The sequence below is a fragment of the Herpailurus yagouaroundi genome, unplaced genomic scaffold, assembly GCF_014898765.1.
Source record: "Herpailurus yagouaroundi ecotype Mexico unplaced genomic scaffold, PumYag 100, whole genome shotgun sequence".
NCBI classification, from domain to species: domain Eukaryota; kingdom Metazoa; phylum Chordata; class Mammalia; order Carnivora; family Felidae; genus Herpailurus; species Herpailurus yagouaroundi.
Genome location: NW_024412391.1, coordinates 49014459 through 49035946, shown reverse-complemented (window position 1 = coordinate 49035946; position 21488 = coordinate 49014459). Strand labels below are relative to the sequence as shown.

The following is a 21488-nucleotide window of genomic DNA, read 5'->3' as shown; positions in this document are numbered from 1 at the left end:
AAGATCAATTGCACCAAAAGGCTAAAATTAAACTCAAAATATTAAATAATGGTAAGGATATGGGACAGGGGAATCTTCTATCTAGCCATGGGGATTGTAAGTTGATAGAAACACTCAGAAAATCTATTTAGCTGTGACTTATAAACATAAGTATAAGAATACATTATTGGCGTGCCTTGGTGATTCAGTCAGTTGGGCCTATGACTCTTGCTTTGGGCTCAGGTCCTGATCCCAGGGTCTTGGGATCAAGCCCCACGTTGGGCTCTGTGCTAAGCATGGTGGAGTCTGCTTAGGATTGTCTCTTTCTCCTTCTTTCTCTGCCCTGCCCCACTTGTGCGTGCTCTCTTTCTCTATCAAATAAATTTTAAAAGAATACGTTATTATCCAGCATTTTTTCTTCTCATCGCATACATAAGTGAACCGAAAAACATATACAAAAGTTTTCAAACCTACATTATTATTATTCATCATAGACCCAAACTGCAAACCATCTAAATATACTTTAACAGCAGAGTGGTATGTTCCTAAAATGGCATACCACTGAGCAATGAAAAAATGTACCTAATAACATGAATAAGCCTCACTAACATAATGTTGAATTACAGAAGGTGGACCCAGAAGTACGTATTGTATGAATCTACTCAGGTAAAGATCATGTCCGTTTTTGAGAGGAGGTACTACTGGCTGCCATGGGCAATTAGTTTTTTGGCTCCGAGCACATTCTATTTTTTAACTTGCTCAAGAAAGGATGCTGTCTTTTGTCAAATGCTTTCTCTGCATCTATTGAGAGGATCATATGGTTCTTGTCCTTTCTTTTATTGATGTGATGAATCACTTTAATTTTTTTACAGATATTGAACCAGCCCTGCATCCCAGGTGTAAATCCCACTTGGTCGTGGTGAATAATTTTTTTAATGTATTGTTGGAGTCAGTTGGCTAATATCTTGTTGAGGATTTTTGCATCCATGTTCATCAGGGAAATTTGTCTATAGTTCTCCTTTTTAGTGGGGTCTCTGTCTAGTTTTGGAATCAGGGTAGTGCTGGCTTCATAGAAAGAGTTTGGAAGTTTTCCTTCCATTTCTATTTTTTGGAACTGTTTCAAGAGAATAGGTGTTAACTCTTCCTTAAATGTTTGGTAGAATTCCCCCTGGAAAGCCATCTGGCCCTGGACTCTTGTTTTTTGGAAGATTTTTGATTACTGATTCGATTTCCTTATTGGTTATGGGTCTGTTCAAATTTTCTATTTCTTCCTGTTTCAGTTTTGGTAGTGGATATGTTTCTAGGAATTTTTCCATTTCTTCCAGATTGCCCATTTTGTTGGCATATAATTGCTCATAATATTCTCTTATCATTGTTTTTATTTCTGTTGTGTTGTTTGTGATATTTCTTAACCTTCTTAGTGATTACAAGAATTGTGTTAACTTTGCTGAAATTTATTAAGATGTATACACGTGATTTTTTTTACTTACCTATTTCAAAAGGTTATTTAAAAATTCAGCATTTGTGTGTCACTGTATTTATATAAATTTATGTATTCATGCTGTAGATGTTAAACAGAATCAGCAGTGTGAATACATCCAAGTTACATTAATAGAAAATCAAATTGCAAAATATATATTATTTTGTTTTTAGTAGAAACAAAACTAAGCAATGCTTATTACCTCATATTGCCTATAATTATTTACAAAATTTATAACTTAGTCTTTTTGGATTATGTAAGTAATTCATCTCCATTATTGAAAATTTGAAAGGGATCAGAATTATATACTGCTAGATACTTGTACTGAGTGATTATAGTGTTTAATGTGTCTATGTGTATGTCATACATGTTTCAAATTAGAATGTTCTTCAATAATGTTGAATGTTTATAAAAGGTTTGATTATATGAATATGCCATAATTGATTTAACCAACTTCTAGAACGTTTTTGCAGATCGAGACTTTCAACAATGTTGCACGTCCATTTCCCTGTACTGTCACCAATACTGAGTAATATTATTTAAAAAAAGAAGACTAACGTTTTGACAGGCTGGCTTAAATTTTTGCTCATGTGCAAATAACAGACTCAATTTCATCTTGTTTAGAGAGGATAGACAGTAGACAGGACTGCCTACATTTTGGACATTACATCCACACAAGCATTATCTTCGTGACTCTTAGCCATTAACATGAATAAATGAGTTAATGATTACAAGGGAATGAGTCTTGAGGTGCTCCCCATGCCAGGAGTAATACTAAGCTTTTATGGTTATTTTATCTCAGTCTGCAGAGGCGTCTTTCATAGATGGAGCAAATATGAAATTAGATATAGGCAAAAGGCAAGTGCTGAGCTTTGAGAAGGTACACGAAGCTATAGTAATTTCATTTTTCTTGCCCTTTGTTTTCCAGGTGAACATAGGGTAGGCCAACTAATGTGAACACTGTGTTGATATGCATTTTACAGTATAAAACTACCTAAATGAGTTAATATTTTTTACTCTACTTAGATAAATATAGGTTCTTAAATAAGCAGCTCTCCCTGTTCACAGTTCCCACGTATAGGAATTTCAGCTAACAAGGATTGGTTAAATAACACCAGTCCCCCAACAACATGGTCCAAGGTTAAGATACTATGGTATGTTAACTGCCAATAATTACGAGAAGCAGAAATCCTCATTGCTCGTTCTTCACAAAAACCACTGGGTGAATAGCAAATGTGCATGATGCCTCATGGACAGTCATATTATACCTTTTGAAGTCTCTCCATGTTTGGCCATCACACGTATGTTACTCAGTTTACACACAGGCAGCAAAACATGTACTTTGCTACCTCCTTGTCCCTAGAGATGAACCCGTGTACCATTTTATAGATACACATAACTGAATGAGGGAATTTGTAATAAAGTTGGAAGCACAGAGAAGAAATGAAAATGGATCACGCCGGAAGTTAAATTTGAATCAAGTATAGAGGTACTTACAGAAGAGAATGCTCACTGGGAATGACGGCTCTATACCATTTGAGAATTTCTACATTTGCAGCCAGAGGGTTTTAGTGAAAATGAACTTACTGATAGAAATGAAAGCACTTGTTGTGGCAAAATGGATGAAAATGTCCCAGGGGAAATAAGGGAACTGTGACCAGCCCCTCAAAATAGCTTCACATTAAAGAAACTCTGAAAGAAATTTCAGGACATTAAGAGCTCAAAGGGTAAAATGTTGGAAGCTGATGCAAATGTTGAAAGGAGTATGGCGATTCTTGATGACCTAGAAAAGATGCTCACTCTGTATCTTAAGTTCTAAGATGAGAAGGCAAACACTAATCGAACGACCCCGATAAATTTTCAACCAGGTTTTCAGTATTTTGCATATTTTAAGTTACAGTGTACTGAATATTTTTTTAATGTTTGTTTATTTTTGAGAGGAAGACTGAGCACAAGCGGGGAAGGAGCAGAGAGCGGGAGATGCAGAATCTGAAGCAGGCTTCAGGCTCCGAGCTGAGCTGTCAGCACAGAGCCTGATATGGGGCTTGAACTCACGAACCATGAGATCGTGACCTGAGTAGAAGTTGGATGCTCAACCAGCTGAGCCAACCAGATGCCCCTGTGATGTACTAAATAGTTACAGTTTTTATCTCCTTGTACTTATATAACCAAGAGAAAAAGGGAGTTTAATGTTTTAACAAAGTTTTTAAAAAGTCTGAGGATAATCATAAATTTTCCATTGATTATTAAGATTGCATGGTAATTGTTAAGATTGCACACTACTGTGTGAAGCAAGGACCGACTGCCTTTCTTTCAACTTACGAGTGGATGGATGTACCTGATTTTGTATAAGCTGTAAACTGAGGGAATAACATTTCAGTGTTTCTTGGTAACCTTTTACAAACCTATGTAAGATATAAGGACATTACTGACTTGTTTGTGATTTGAAGTGTTCAAATCCTTTCAATTTCTTTAGTGAGATAAAAACACGGGCCTATAAGGCACTCATTTTTCTTTTTAATTATGAAAGGGTATTGTAAACATTAACCTAGTAAAGAGTTTTGTTTTTCTGTTAAAAAATCTAAAGAGATATTCATAGAAACGGGACAAATTTGATGACACCAGGGTCCACACTAGTTAAAAAACAAAACGAAACAAAACCAATAGCTGTATTTCCTCAGAATCTTTAAATAGAAGACAGAATATGAAAGCCCCTGACTTCAAGCATGCCAGGGATAAGTATCAAGAGCACCGGAAGCCATGGGGTTTGCATTTCCTGGTCAATGATTGATAGACTAGAAGACTAGAAGTTCTTTTGAAACTGTTGTCTCACCAAAGCAAAAGTGTCTGAGAGAGTCTAATGGTTGAGGTCTCATTGATCCTGCAGCTTTTCACCTGAATATTATTTAGGCCCATTACACGGTAGAAGCCATTAAACATCTGTGCCCTTCCTAGCCACTTGAGCTGTGCCAGTGAGTTGTTAGATTATTAGAGATACTTTCTGTGTATAAATGTCCTCTGGGTAATATACAGGGATGGAGGAGAAGAGGATAACCCCAGCAGTGATCATCAGCTACTGCTCTGTCTTTAAGCGAGAGTCTCAAAAACTCATCTTTTTTAAACTCTGATTTCTCGCCGTGGTTTTCTTTAATACGAAAACTGCAAATACAGCGTGAATGTTAAGGCCAAAAGCTTCAAAGATTAAATCACTCCTAAGGAGTTGCTTACCAATGTTGGTGTTGGTGTTCTCATGCAGGAAATTTAGATGGGTTGATGTTCCTAGAAGCTGCTATTGGGATAGTTTTCAAGTTCAGTTAAACTGAATTTCTAGAAAAGCTCATTACAGGGATGTCACCTGTATGCTGCTGGTAAATGATATATAGCTTTAAACCATCTTCTGGTGATCAGCATCTTTCATTTTATTTTTATTGAGTTAAAGTTTACATAACATGAAATGAACCATTTTAACCTGTAGGATTCAGTGGCATTTTGTACACACAATGTAGTGCAGGTATCACCTCTATCTAGTCGCAGAATACCTGCACTCCAGAATAAAACCCCCTGCCCATCGAGCAGTCGCTCTGTGTTCCTTCCTCTCTCCAGCCCCCAGCAGCCACCAATGTGCTGTCTATCTGTATGGGTTTACCTATTCTGGACATTTCATATAAATGGAACTGTCTCATACATGGGCTCTTGTGAATAGCTTCTTCTATTTAGCATCATGTTTTCCAGGTTCACCCATCTTGTATGTAACAGCACTCCATTCCTTTTTGTGTCTGAACATTATCCCATTGTATGTATGTGCCACATTTTGTCCAGCCATCCACCAGTGGGCATTCGGATTGGCTCCACCTTTTGGCTCTTAATACTGCTATAAACACACGTGTACAAGGATTTGAACATTTGTGTACAGGTACCTGCTTTAAAATACTTTGAGTATATACCTCGGAATGGAATTGCTAGGACTTAGAGTAATTGTATGTTTAACTTTTGAGGGACACCAAACTGTTTTCCACTCAGCAGCGTTTATTTGCACCATGTGTGTGTGAAGAGAGGCCTCTGCTTCCCATTCCTGATACTTCCTCTAGTACACTGTCTGTGACTTTGTCTACCCCAGAAGAGGTAGAGCAGCTCACCTGATTGTTCTCCTTGTGAGTCTGCCTTGGGAATGCATGTCTTTTCTTTTCCTCTGTGCCAGTGTTTGTACTAAAGAGGCCTGTCCTAGTCTGATGCTGATAGGACTGGATAGATAAATACTGCTCTTCTAGTATTCCGTATTCCAGTTAGCATTTAATCTCCAAATTGGCCACTAGCTGAACAAATGTTGATGTGTGTCTTTTCATTTAGTTTTATTTTTCAAATAGTCTGGGACCTATGGTCAAGTTCAGCATGGTGCTTATTGGGGGTTCCTTTGCAGATGCCACAATTTAGGATATAACAGTTAATGATGCCAGAAGAATTTGAACTTTGTAGTTGAGGCCTGGATTTGGAGTTTAAAATCTAAAAGCCACTCATTTTTAACAATGTCAGCTTGACAAAGTCATCTAGTATTTCAGCTCCAACTTTCCTTATCAATACAGATGGGGAAATTTAGGGCACCTGGGTGGCTCGGTCGGTGGAGTGCCCCACTCTTGGTTTCAGCTCAGGTCATGATCTCACAGTTCATGAGTTCAAGCCCCACACTGGGCTCTGTGCTGTCACTGAGGGGCCTGCTTGGGATTCTCTCTCTCTCCTTGTCTCCCTCTCTCTCTGGCCCTCCTCTGTTCATTCCCTGTCTCTCTCTCTCTCTCTCAAATAAACTTTGAAAAAATTTTTAAAAATGGGGAAATCCTATTTACTTTTCTGGTGTAACAAATATACTGTAGGGCTCACTTTAATATCAAACCAAGTACACAATAAGACACAATACGAGAGTAATATTGTATATAACTCAAATTTTTGTTTCAGAAATTTTAACATAACCTTCTTATAGTAGTAAATGATTTTTTTAGAGTAAAATAATATATCTGAATTTTAAAAACTTGACCACACAATTCCCAGTAGGATGATTGCTAACAGGTATATGGTGCAGGTAAGTTGGTAAGTGTCTAATCTTCAAGGGTAACTTTTCATGATAAGCATTCACCACCCAGCACCTGATGATGCAGCCAACATGCCTGGCCCCTTCTCTGTCAAGGTCATTTTAAACTCTGGAGTTTAGGGAGTGATTTTTATTTTGAAGGAAAACATTTCGAGACAACTCTCTAACTATATAAAGTTTTGTGAATTTGTATGGCGTTATCTCTAGATTACCAGAATATATCTCTAGTAAGAAATGCTCTCATCTTTTCAAATTATCTTAGGTAACACGTCACCTTGCCAAACTCTTCGACAGCATTGCAGATCTGCAGTTTGAAGATGAGGATGTGTCTACCCCCAGAGCAATTGGAATGTACAGCAAAGAAAAAGAATACGTCCCATTCCAAGCTGAATGCGAATGCATAGGCCATGTAAGATATGATTATAAAGTTGTCTATACTACAGGAGTATTTTTGGGATAATTTTTTTTGAGAGAGGGCATGCACGAGTGAGAGCAGGAGAGAGGCAGAGAGAGTCCGGGGGGGGGGGGGGGAGAGAGAATCCTAAACAGGCTCCATGCCCAGCATGGAGATGACCTGGGGCGGTCCCACACCATGAGAGCATGACGTGAGCCAAAATCAAAAAGAGTCGATTACTTAACCCACTGGGCCACCCAGGCTCCCCTCAGGGTAATCTTTAAAGGTTGAATTGAACAAGAAAAGAAGTCAACTCCTGTCACATCAGTCCCTGGTTAGTTGCGTGCTCAGAGTTTCCTGTTTGCCCACGTCCAGTGTGACTGCTGTGCTGTGCCAAACTCTGCCATGCCTCCCAGTTTCTGCTCCTTTGGCTTCAGCACATCAGAGAGTCTCAGAAATGCTAGCAGTCGAGCTGGTCAGGAAGCATTGTCACAGATTGAATGAGTGGACGCCAGAATGAAAAGCCTGTTCAACCCAGTGACCGAGCCTCCTATAAAGCTTATTGGTTTCGTCACAGAGAGTTTGAGGAAAGCAGCACCTTGGCAGTAAAGCGTGTTTTAAAGAGGCTTGTGGTTCAGGATTGTGATGTGAATGTTGTAAATGGCTGCTCATAAATAAAGTCGACTGAATCTACCAGGCCGATGTCCCATACTCCTAATTACCACGTGCACAGACAGTTAAGGTAGCATATTCTCTTTTTGCACAGCCAAATACCTGAAAAATATTCTGAATGGTTAAGTGCAAGAATGGCTCATTATGGTTTATGAAAGCATTCTTGGCGTTTTCAGATGTAGTAGAGAAATTGCATCTTTTTGTGATGATGCTTGAGCAGATTGAGTTAGTCCAGAGAGTCACAGAGACCATAGCCTCCATTACAGAACTGTTCAGGTTGAGGCAGGTTCCTTAAATTGTCCCTTGCTGAAATGTGATGGGAGCCTTTAAAAAAAATAAAAAAAAAAATAAAAAAAAAACACACAAAAAACAGGGGTTTTCTTTATTCCCCTCTGTTCCTTTTTAATATTGTACCAAGAAATCCTGCCAAATGAAGGGGAAGCAGATGGTGGAATACTTTGATTAAAATGTATTTTTTGATCTCTTGGGGTCTTTAGGATATTATTACAGTGATTAGAAAAAGTCACCATAAACTATCTTGACAAAAGCGTGTTGCTGTCTGGTAACCTCCCCTGCAGACTGGTAAGCCGACTGGCGTAGTGCCCAGAAGGACGACAGTCCATTTGACGGATGTGGTTGTCACTAGCAGGAGCCCTTGGTATTGAAAGTTTTCACGGTGCTCTAATTTATTCTATATAAGCAAGTTAGGCTAGAGACTCGAGCATATACCACATTCAGTCTCTAATTGCCTTTGTTTTATAAAAAGATGCTCTTTACATCTTTCCCTCCCTGCGCTTTTATGATTGGTTCCTCCCAAATTAGACTATTTGTATTTTGTTAGATTAGTGTTTATTGAATACCTACTATGTGCCAGATGCTGGGTTAAATTTCTGGGGATCCAGAAACGAACAAGACATGTTCACTGTCTTGGAGGAGCTCTTAGTTTTCCTGGAAGAAATGGGTAATTATAATGAATTATAATGAAGAAGTGGATAATGATAATGGGAAGTGGTAATTGTTTTCACAGAGGGTTGGGAAGAGGCTGATGAAATATCAGAAAGGGGAGGGTTTGAGCCACATCACATCAGTTTATTTCTCAAATCATGCTGAACGAAGTTGCCACTCTTGGCATATTCATCTGAGCACGAGGCGATACATCACCTTATATGTATATTCAGTCTTCCCAGATGGACTGGAAAGTTCTTGAGAACAGGTGGCCATGTTGAGGACCTGGATCCCAGAGTACTCTGGGATATGCTCACATGCTGTCTGATTTACTGAAAGAACTAGTTGCTGGGTAACATCAAGAGTTGGGCTTAGTGACCCAGTTGGACTTAGTCATGGTGAGACTGGAGACCCTGATCTCAGGCAGGTGAACAGTGTCCCGTGACGTAATCAGAGGCGAAGGCTCTCGGGATGTTGGGCCCGCTGCCAGCCAGTGCTTCCTTTTTCTTTCAGTAGAGAAGGCTGTCAGCTCATCAACTACCTATCACTCTTTCCAAGTCCTCTAGAGAAAGATACTCTAGGAATGAATGTTTCTGCCGTCTTCACAGAGGCAGACAAAGAAAACAGTTTTAACATTTTCACAATCTCATGTGGTCTTTGGAGTTTATTTATTACAGTCATTTTTTATTGAGGTCGATTATTTGCAAATAGTATGTGTATTCTTTTTGTTATATAACACCCATGGAAACACATGCGGGTAAATATAACAAAGCATATTTGAACATAATAGAAAACTGGGTAAAATATATTTGTGGGGGCAAAATAAACTTGGTTTTTTTTAAAACAAAGATTAACTTTCACAAGTCAGCAGTTGTCCTCTCTCTTACAGTTTCCTGCTGTCTAATTTTTGACAAGTGTGAAGATGAGAGCCAGTAGGGAATATAATTAAGACACTTGCTGAAAATACTTTGTCTTAAGAGTAAGAAATAGGAGGATTTGAGAGAATTTTCAGTATATTTAAAAATTATCAAAAAGAAACATTTTTAGGGGCGCCTGGGTGGCGCAGTCGGTTAAGCGTCCGACTTCAGCCAGGTCACGATCTCGCAGTCCGTGAGTTCGAGCCCCGTGTCGGGCTCTGGGCTGACGGCTCAGAGCCTGGAGCCTGTTTCTGATTCTGTGTCTCCCTCTCTCTCTGCCCCTTCCCCGTTCATGCTCTGTCTCTCTCTGTCCCAAAAATAAATACACGTTGAAAAACAAAATTTAATAAAAAAAAAAAAGAAACATTTTTAAAAAATCAATCTGCCATTATTCCCAAAGCTCTAGAATCTTACTCTAGCGTATTACTCTGTAGATGGCTGTGATGTTTGATTTCTCAGAACACTGTGCATTACTACAGGGGATCTCGATCCAGAACCCCCTTGTCTTTACATCTGAGAGACAGATAGTTGAGAACACTTGTATTGAGGCTACAGAAAGTTACTGGGCCGTCTAGCAGGTGAGATGAGCGCTATCCTGGGAGAGGACAGGTTCGTATAGGAAGGACTTCATCCGTTGTTGTTCGTCTTCCATTTGTGTTCTGCCTCTTCCAGTTTTCTCTGTGGGTTTAAAATAAGTCCACCCTAGGCCCCACCGTCCACATGGCCTTTGAGCTCATAGGAGGATGGAATTATCCCTCTTCTGTAGTTCAGCCTGTGCTAAATCATTTCATTTTGCTTCGAAAGGTGGAAACGTGGCTGCTGCAGCTTGAACACACTATGCAGGAAACTGTGCGACATTCCATCACAGAAGCCATAGCAGCCAGTGAGGAGAAACCAAGGGAGCTGTGGATCTTCGATTTCCCTGCTCAAGTTGCACTAACAAGCTCGCAGATCTGGTGGACGACAGATGTAGGGATAGCCTTCAGTAGGCTGGAGGAAGGCTATGAAACGGCCCTAAAGGATTTCCATAAAAAACAGGTATTTTATAGATTCATAATTTTGAGACTTGACGGGACTTGAAGAGGTAAACATACATACATACATACATACATACATACATTCATTCATTCATTCATTCATTCATTCATTCATGGAGGGCCTTCTGTGTGCCAGGCACTGTGCTAGGACTATTTCAGCAATCGGTTGTTTAACTTTTTCATTTTCTAGCTTTGTGTTATCCTTCTAGTTTGCTGCAGGGGTTAAAAAAAAATCTCATCCATTATCCTCCAAAGCTCTAGTATGTCACAGATACCTAGATACTGTGCCTATTTCTTTGCTTCTGTGTAGGACTCTCTTCATCTAGGCTAATGATGTATTTATTACAAAATATGTACATGATTTGAATGACTCAGAAAGATGGAGGGCTGTTCAGCAAAGACAGATGTTTTCATGTATTTTGGGTTTTGGTTAATTATAAGTCACAGATGAGCAATTTTGGAAAACAGCCTATTTTGAATTCCATGTTATTCACCCCAGTTAGGCTATGACCTCTACTTAAGCCTCCCATCTTAAGGTGAGCTCATAGTTGTGAAACAATTCAGAGATAAGGCCTTTCTGTCGGCTTTTAGATTAAGGGAATACTAGGCTTGAAAGGTATTTAAACATTAGTGCGTCTACCTTCTTGTTTTGAGTGGATCAAGTGTGAATCGAGAGATATTAAGTAACTTGCCCGGTGTCGTACAATGTGTAAGTAACACAGGCAGGGCCAGCAGAAGTCAGAATGCTTTCCACGTCTCTCCATTACTGGTCCTCCTAGCAGTACTTGTAACTCCGTCCCTTAAAAATCAAACAGATTCAGAGAGGGAAGGATACTTGTAACGTTAACACATTCAGGAATTTTAGGTTTTAGAGGGTGCTGATTATTTCTTTTAATTTTGCTTTAATCTTGAGTGGAGACAACCTGATTTGTTTATGTTACTAAAAGAGTTTTTGTATTGTTTGCTTTCGGGGAGGAACATATTCTTGATAATCATCTTGAGGAAACTAGGGCATTGGTTTAAGTTACAGGATTAGATTTTTAAAAGTGGCTGGTTTCCTCCTAGGGTCAAGAGCTTTACCGTTCTAGTTGCTGCCCCTTGGATGAGGAAGCTAAGTAGTTAATTTTTTTTTTCATCAACCTTAATAGTAAATTAAATTGCAATTAATTATATTATGGTTTTATTATAAAAATACCTTTCTGGTTAATTCGTTGATATCTGTGCTTTTATTGTAAGTATTTTCATTATCTGTGAAGTAAGAATTTTTAAAAATAGTTACAATATCCTTTTTAAGTTTCAGGTATAATCAATCATTGCTCAGACTTAAATTTTTCAACATAGATCCTCCTCCTCTATTTTTCCCTCACTTCATTTAATGGTCTCCTTTCTTCCAGTGTATCATTTTGTGTGATTATTAGGATATTCAATTGCTTAAGACCGTAAGTGATATTTTATGGATATTTCTTCTATCAACTTTATTATTTTCGATTTCATGGTTTCTTATTAATGTTTATTATTAAAAATTAAGAAGAAGAAAGTATGGGGCACCTGGGTGGCTCAGTCAGTTTAGCTTCTGACTCTTGATTTCGACTCAGGTCATTATCTCCCTGTTGATGAGCTCAAGTCCCGAGTTGGGCTCTGTGCTGAGTGTTGAGCCTACTTGGGATTCTCTTTCTCCCTTTCTCTGCCCCTATCCTGCTCAAGCTTTCTCTCTCTCTCAAAATAAGTAAATAAACATTTTTAAAAAAGATTTAAAAGTGTTAATTAAAAAAAAAAGAAGGGGCACCTGGGTGGCTCAGTCGGTTGAGCCCCCGACTTCACCTCAGGTCATGATCTTGTGGTTTGTGAGTTTGAGCCTTGCATTGGGCTCACTGTCAGTACAAAAGCTGGCTTCAGATCCTCTGTCCCCGTCTCTCTGCCCCTCCCCTACTTGTACTCTCTAAAAACTAAATAAACATTAAAAAATGTGTTTCTAGGTATTTTTTTGATGAACAAAGTATAGATTGAAAAAGGAAAATAACTTTTCTTTCTTCCTTTCTTTCTTTCTTTCTTTCTTTCTTTCTTTCTTTCTTTCTGTCTTTCTGTCTTTCTGTCTTTCTTTCTTTCTTTCTTTCTGTCTGTCTGTCTGTCTGTCTTTCTTTCTGTCTTTCTTTCTGTCTTTCTTTCTTGTTTATATCCAGGTCAGTTTGCATATAGTGCAATAATGATTTCAGGAGTAGAATTCAGTGATTCGTCCCCTACATGTAACGCCCAGTGTTCATCCCAACAAGTGTCCTCCTTAATGCCCATCACCCATTTAGCCCATCCCCCCCACCCAAAACCCTTCCAGCAACCCTCAGTTTGTTCTCTGTATTTAAGAGTCTCTTCTTTTTTGTCTCCCTCCTTGTTTTTATATTATTTTTGCTTCCCTTCCCTTATGTTCATCTGTTTGGTATCTTAAATCCCACATATGAGTGAAGTTACATGATATTTGACTTTCTCTGAGTAATTTTGATTAGTGTGATACACTCTAGTTCCATCCATGTTGTTGCAAATGGCAAGATTTCATTCTTTTTGATTGCCAAATAATAGTCCATTGTATATGTGTGTGTGTGTGTGTGTGTGTGTGTATGTGTATGTGTATATATATATATATATATATATATATGCATGCCACATCTTCTTTATCCATTCATCCATCGATGGACATTTGGGCTCTTTCCATACTTGGGCTATTGTTGATAGTGCTGCTATAGACATTGGGGTGCATGCACCCCTTTGAAACAGCACACCTGTATCCTTTGGATAAATACCTAGTAGTGCAATTGCTGTTTTGTAGGGTACTTCTAATTTTAATTGTTCCATACTGTTTTTCAGAGTGGCTGCACCATTTTACATTCCCACTAGCAGTGCAAAAGGGTTCCTCTTCTCTGCATTCTCGCCAACGTCTGTCATTGTCTGAATTGTTAATTTTAGCTATTCTGGTATGAGGTGGTATCTCATTGTGTTTTTGATTTGTATGTCCCTGATGATGAGTGATGCTGAGAATTTTTTCATGTGTCTGTTAGCTATCTGGTTGTCTTCTTTGGAAAAGTGTCTACTCATTCTTTTGCCCATTTCCTCACAGCTATTTGTTTTTTGGGTGTTGAGTGTGATAACTTCTTTCTAGATTTGGGGTACTAACCCTTTATCTGATATGTCATTTGCAGATATCTTCTCCCATTCTGTCGGTTGCCTTTTAGTTTTGCTGATTGTTTCCTTCACCGTACAAAAGCTTTTTATCTTGATGAGGTCCCGGTAGTTCATTTTTCTAAAGTTTGTTTATTTTGAGACAGAGTGTGAATAGGGGAGGGACAGGGAGAGTGCGAGAGAGAGAGAGAGAGAGAGAGAGAGAGAGAGAGAGAGAATGAATCCCGATGTGGGGCTTGAATTCACAAACCATGATATCATGACCTGAGCTGAAGTTGGATGCTTAACCAACTGAACCACCCAGGCACACAATAGTTCCTTTTTGCTTTTGTTTCTCTTACCTCCAGAGACCTGTCTAGTAAGAAGTTGCTGTAGCCAAGTTCAAAGAGGTTGTTGCCTTTTTTCTCTTCTAGGATTTTTTTAAATTTTAAATTTTATTTTTTAAAATTTACATCCAAATTAGTTAGCATCAAAAATTAAAATTAAAAAAATTAAAAATTAAAATTAAAAAAATTAAAAAGAGAGATTGTTAACTAATCCAACTAGTTAGCATCTACTGAGAGATCACGTGGTTCTTACCCTTTCTTTTATTGATGTGATGTATCACATTGATTGATTTGCAGATATTTAACCTGCCCTGCATCCCAGGAACAAATTCCACTTGATCATGGTGAATAGTTCTTTCAATGTATTGTTGTATCCAGTTGGCTGATATCTTGAGAATTTTGACATCCATGTTCATCAGGAAAATTGGTCTGTAGTTCTTTTTAGTGGGGGTCTTTGTCTGGTTTTGGAATCAAGGTAATACTGGCCTCATAGAGGGAGTTTGGAAGCTTTCCTTTCATTTCTATTTTTTGGAACAGCTTGAAAAGAATAGGTGTTAACCCTTCTTTAAATGTTTGGTAGAATTCTCCTGGAAAGTCTTCCCGCTCTGGACTCTTGTTTTTTGGGAGATTTTTGGTTACTGATTCAAATTCTTCACTGGTTATAGGTCTGTTCAGATTTTCTATTTCTTCCCATTTCAGTTTTGGTAGTTTATATGTTTCTAGGAATTTGTCCATTTCTTCCAGATTGCCCAATTTATGGCATATAATTGCTCATAACATTCTAGTCTTATTGTTTGTATTTCTGCAGTGTTGGCTGTAATCTCTCCCCTTTATTTCTTGATTTTATTTATTTGGGTTCTTTTTGTTTTTGATCAAACTGGCTTGGTTTTATCAACTTTGTTAATTCTTTCAAAGAACCAGCTCCTGGTTTCATTGATCTGTTCTATTTTTTTTTTTAATAGCATTGATTTCTGTTCTAATCTTTATTTCCCATCTTCTGCTGGTTTTGGGCTTTATTTGTTGCTCTTTTTCCAGCTCTTTTAGGTGTCAGATTAGGTTGTGTATTTGAGATCTTTCTTCCTTCTTTAGGAAAGCCTGGATTGCTGTGTACTTCCCTCTTAGGACTGCCTTTCCTGTGTCCCAGAGGTTTTTGGCTGTCATGTTACCATTTTCATTGGCTTCCATGTACTTTTTCATTTCCTCTTTACTTTCTTTGTTAACCCATTCATTCTTTAGTAAGATAATCTTTAATCTCCAAGTGTATCTAGTCTTTCCAATTTTTTTTCTCTTGGTTTATTTCGAGTTTGATAGCATTGTGGTCTGAAAATATGCACGGCATGATCTCGATCTTTTTGTACTTGTTGAGGGCTGATTTGTGACCCAGTATGTGATCTATTCTGGAGAATGAAGGAAAATAATGTTTAGAAAACTTAACCATAGCATTCACAGATTCTCTTCCCATAGATAACCATGGATGACATTTTGGTACAGAGACATCAAAAGTTTTTCCTCTCTCTGTCTTTTTTTTTTTTTTTTAATGTTTTTAATGTCTGAAGGAGAGAGATACAGAGCATGAGTGGGGGATGGGCAGAGAGAGAGGAACACAGAACCACAGAAGTTCCAGGCTCTAAGCTGGCAGCACAGAGAGCCCGACACTGGTCCTGATCTCACAAACCCTGAGATCACGACCTGAACCAAAGTCGGACGCCCAACTGACTGAACCATCCAGGTGCCCTAGTCTCTCTCTTTCTATGTGAATGTGTAGACACCTCTCTCTCTCTCTCTCTCTCTCTCTCTCTCTCTCTGTATAAACACACAAGCATGTGTGTGTGTGTGTCATTGCCTAGCTATTTATATAAATAAATTTTTGTGCTGATATATATCCATATATCTAAATCTACACAGAAAAAATAGTTTGTTGTTTTTTTACCTTCAAACATTACTACTTTATATTTTCACTCAATATGTTATCTACATTTTTTGCTTGTCGTAAATTATATATGTATATAAATTGACACTAAAAACCACCAAATAGTATTCCTTTATATGGATATACCAGAATTATTTCCTGCCTCCTCTGGGTCTAGTCTGAGAGTCTGAGTGTTTAGGCAGCCCTATTGTAGGTTCTGTGGTTCCAACAGTGAAGGTCCTCCTTTCAGTGCGCTTGTGTTCTAGTTAACTGTTAATAGATCTTACCTCTTCCTCACAAGGACATTGCAAACCTTTATTCTGATCTCCATGTCCTATTTTATATGCTGCTGTTTAATTTTTTTTAATCAACCTTTACTTGTGTTACTTTATTATTATTTTTTTAATTTTTGAGAGAGATTGACAGAGTGTGAGCGGGGGAGGGGCAAAGAGAGAGAGAAACACAGAATCCGAAGCAGGCTCCAGGCTCCAAGCTGTCAGCAAAGGGCCCAACACGGGGCTCGAACTCAAGAACCGCAAGATGATGACCTGAGCCACTCAGGCACCCTACTTGTGTTACTTTAAATCTTAGATTTAACGGGGCGCCTGGGTGGCGCAGTCGGTTAAGCGTCCGGCTTCAGCCAGGTCACGATCTCGCGGTCTGTGAGTTCGAGCCCCGCGTCAGGCTCTGGGCTGATGGCTCAGAGCCTGGAGCCTGTTTCCGATTCTGTGTCTCCCTCTCTCTCTGCCCCTCCCCCGTTCATGCTCTGTCTCTCTCTGTCCCAAAAATAAATAAACGTTGAAAGAAAAATGTTTTAAATCTTAGATTTATCAACATATTTAGCAGTGACTTTGCTCTTTTTTTTTTTTTAACCCCATTTCTTATTTTGAAATTCATTTCCTTTCTTCTTGTAATGTATCTCTTAGGGGGTTGTGAAGTGATGGATAATAAGTAGGAAATTTTTTGATCCCTTTATTTTGATTTCCTTCTTCATATTTGAATCCTAGATTTCTTCTTAAAAATTTTTTTTTTACTATCCATTTATTTTTGAGAGCGAGAGAGAGACAGAGCATGAGCAGGGTAGGGGCGGAGAGAGGGAGACACAGAATCCGAGCTGTCAAAACAGAGCCGGACGCAGGGCTTGAACTCAGGAACAGTGAGATCATGACCTGAGCCAAAGTCAGGCGCTTAATCGACTGAGCCACTCAGGCACCCTGAGGCCTAGATTTCTAAGTTGAGAATTACTTACTTTCAGAACTTTAAAAATATTGTATTATCTTGTGCCCATCATTGTTTTTGTACACTTTAGGTCAAATTATTTTTACTTCATAAGCAATCTGTCTTTGGTCTTTGGTTCCTTTTATAATCTTTTTCTTTTTGTGGTTCTGATGTTTTATTCTACTGTATCTAGTTGTAGATTCCCCCCTGACCCCCGCCCCCCCACCACTGCTTTTAAAATGTAGCCTGCTAAGGACTTTGTGAACTTCTTGAATCTTCAGTTACATGTCTGTCTTCAATTCTGGTAAAGTTCTCTCCATTTTTTGTTTGATCGATGCCTTTTTCCATTTGCTGTATTTTCTTCATTTACAATTTAATCTGCTGTATGTTGGGGTTTCTCATGCTGTCCTTCCTGTCTTTTAACCTCTATCTCATATTTTCAAACTCTGCATTATTTGTGTTGTAATTTAGGTACCTTTTTTTTAGGTAACTTTTTGAATAGTTTATTATTTTTTTGGTAATCTTTACATCCAACATGGGGCTCAAACTTACAACCCCCAGTTTAAGAGTTGTGTACCCTACCATCTGAGCAAACCAGGACCTGCTCAGGTGATGTTTCGAATCTGTCCTCCACATCACTAATATTTTTTTTCTTATAGGTTGATGATGAAGAAAAAAGAATCTAGGTCCAGATTATGTACGTTAAAATGTCAACTCATTCGCTGTGGTTCATTAGCTGTGTTGCCTTGGGTGTCTTAAATAACCACTCCGTGCCTCAACATCATAGTCTGTAAAACAGTAATAATAATAGCACCTATATCACAGTATTGCTAGGATTACGTTAATGTATTTAAAACACCATTTAAAAGTGCTCAACAAAATTATTTTTTTTAATTTTTTAAATGTTTATTTTTGACAGAGAGAGAGAGAGAGAGAGACAGAGCATGAGCGGGGGAGGGGCAGAGAGAAAAGGAGACACAGAATCTGAAACAGGTTCCAGGCTCTGAGCTGTCAGCACACAGCCTGATGCGGGGCTTGAACCCACAGACCACGAGGTCATGACCCAAGCTGAAGTTCGATGCTCAACCAACTGAGCCACCCAGGTGCCCCACAAAGAGCTGGACAAAATTTAAGTCAGCCATTGTTGCTGTTGTGAAAATGGCAATAACAATGGTGTCTGACGTGATGCATAATTAATTACCCCCACAATTTATCATAAAGATTTATTTATCATAAAGATTTTAAATCTACAAAAAAATGAATTGTGTAATGATCTGCAAACCTAACACCAAGATTCTGCAATTAACATTTTAGTTTATCATGCTGTCTGTGCTTCATCCACCCCTCTGTAGATCCCTCTTTCCACCTTCTTTTTATCATTCATTTTAAAGGGAATTGCACATGCCAGTAATCTGTACCTATAAACATTGCAATATAAATATTCCTTTTGTCAGTTTAAGTTTGATTATTATATCTCAATTCCCCAAATTTCTTTTTAGTTCTTTAAAAATGTCTTCAGCATGGCTTTTATTTTTTGTCTCAATTATTTTAAAGAGACCTTTTTAATAGTCTGATTTAGATTGTTCTAATGCTAGTTCTTTTAAGGCTGGTTATTCTGTTAAATTGAATTTGTTTTTTTTTTTCTATGTTCATTTTTAAGTTTATCTAGGTTTGTTTTCTCTGTAGGAATTCTGTGTGCCACAGAGAGAGCATGTGTCTCTATCGTGTGTGTTCTTGTTTCTTCTAGGTTTCCACCGGTTTGTGGATTCTGGATTAATTTTGTGGTTGATTACTTAGTTTAGGATTTTTAGATCCCTTGGCATAGGCTTGAGGTTTTGATATCTCGTAGGGGACTTTTTTCCTCTCCAAAAGCCCAAGATATTTCAGGTTTTCACCTTGCTTCTCTGAGCTGGGGGGTTTGAGTTTTTCTAGAGTCCTTTATTAGACTCTCTACGACTCTGAGGATCTCAATTCTATGTCAGGGTCTCAATTCCAACTCCCAGCCTTGCTCAGGAAGTGTGAGAGACAGAAATGTGTTCCCATGTAGCAGTTTAAACCTCAGTCTCTGGATGTTTGAATCTCTACCCAGATCCCACTTTAGGGTGCTGTGGTATTAGCATATTAGCTACATTCTACTGTTGTGCCTTTTGAGGCACATTCCTGGCATCAGGGACTATCACACACACACCCTGCCCCCCAGCCTCTTCTCCTCCTCGTTTGACTGTGGACTTGGCACATGAGTGGATTTTTGCTTGATTTAAAATAAAGCAGTTAAGGAGTTGCTCATTCATCTTAATCCCGTATGTTGCAGAGTATCTGTTGTTATTATTACTACTTAATCCGGGCCATTAGGTTATTTTTTTAAATTTGGGCTACGATTAACAATCCTACAGTAAACAGCCTTGTATGTACGTACATACATACATGTTGCACATATTTTTCTTTATTTTTTCGGGATAAACTGCCAGAAGTGAAAATGCTAGGTCCGAGTATAACTCAGTTAAGCCTTTGGAACATTGTGCAAATGGAACTTCCCAGTATCAGTGTATGAGAAGTGTCCGTTCTCTATCCTGTCAGCAACATCAAGTTGATTCTTTTTATTCTTATAACTAAAGGTGGTCATATCCCAAGAGCTTCAGCGTATTCCACTAATGAACAGAATTGAGGCGTTTTTTTTCCCTCCCTTAAAATAGTTTAAAATTTTTTTACTTTAAGAGTTACATAATGCTTCTTTTTCATGTTGAAGGAGAAGCAGTGAAGAAGGTTGATGAAAAAGGCGTTTATCTGCTTAATTATGAAACACTTCCAGTACAAATTGAAATGTTTGACAGACCAGCCAACAGATGCCTTCAATACAGTGTTTCAATTTTGTAACTGATACTAATATGCATATTAGAGAAGCTAACATGTGAATATGGTCGAGGCTATAGTGTGATTCCTGAGAAGTGTGCCCATCTACACTGAAACCTCTTCAGTGTTCTCTCTTTAAAAATGGATGTAACCATCTGCTGGAGTTTGTTTTTAATTAAAATTACTTGTGCTAACACTGTGAGCGGTTTTTAAAATGAACGTTATTCCTTTAAAATAGTTTCATTTTACAGCTAAGATCAGAGTTGGCTGTAATTAATGATCTACCTGCACAAGTAATTTCTTTGCTTAGTCCTCACCTGCAAATTGTAGTGAGACAAATTAACTAAATTATTTTAACCTCTGTTTTTTCCTTTAGACATACTGTGATTTTATGTTAGATAATGTTGGGATTAAAGGCAAAAATACTGCATTTTGGATACACATCCTTGCCTTGCCAGAGTCTTTGAAAATACTACAGATAGAATAAATTTAATTCCTCAGCTTTGAGGTTTCCTTGGCAAAAGTCTTTTGTTTTGGCAGCTTGGGAGCTGGTAAGAAAGATTTTTTACTCTTCCTTTATTATTAAGCTGTGTGGAAATCATCAAAGAAGTGGAAACATTTTGGACTTGAAAAACTTAATTATTACTGTGCTGGGACATGACCCCGAGTTCTTTCAGTGGGACTCAAGATAAGTGATGTGAAACAATCCATCCCCCCCCCCCACACAAGGACTAAATAATGTATATAAGGAAGAAACTCTGATTTTGCTTCTTAAGGCCAATATTTGGCCTCATTTTTAGTCATTGACTGAGAAATTCTTTGAAAAGCAATTGAATACAATGTTGATAGTGTTCTTACCTTAGTGCATGAATAGGGAAAGCCTCTGAAGCCTGAAGCTACCCAGTGTATACTGGACAGAAGTGTTTGCTTTTGCCTCTTTATAAAAGTGTGATTTCATAGCCTCGTGCTTTCTAATATAGCAGGAACCCATGAGGAGAGCAATACTCTCTACCTCTCCTCTCTATTAAAAGAAACATTTGCCATAATTTACCAATCTAGTAGGCTTTTATTCCATGATGCATGAATCAGACAGCATCCAGTTTAACAGGTAGAAGGAAGGTTGGGCAGCTTTTTCTTTGAAGGAGGGGATAGAAATATTTTAGTCTTTCTGGGCTGTATAGTGTATTTCACATCTACTCATTTTTGTTGTTGCAGTAGGGAAGAAATCATAGGCAATTTTTAAATACATAGGCATGATGGGGTTCCCATAAAACTTTATTTACAAAAACTGGTAGTGAGCCAGATTTTGCTAGTGGCTACTTTGGCTACATCTGTAGAACAGATACTGAAGTAACTGAAAATCTCTACAGTGAGAGATATAAGAGAAAAAGAGTTTTGTTACCGATATATGCCATGTGAGTCCACTCTGATCCATTAATCCAAGAATTGTTTCTTTGAGTAGACCATAACAATAAATTTTTGCAAGTTAAGAGAAGAAAGAAAAAAAAAAAGT

General features: G+C 38.2%; 1 protein-coding gene across 1 annotated transcript in view; it reads left to right on the top strand.

The window, feature by feature from the left end:
- The window catches only part of DNAH11 (dynein axonemal heavy chain 11), a 358576-nt gene that overhangs the window by 111679 nt on the left and 225409 nt on the right, over window positions 1-21488 (top strand). The window contains 2 exon segments of the mRNA XM_040472462.1: window positions 6802-6948; window positions 10272-10505. Coding sequence (XP_040328396.1) covers window positions 6802-6948; window positions 10272-10505 — 381 coding nt within the window.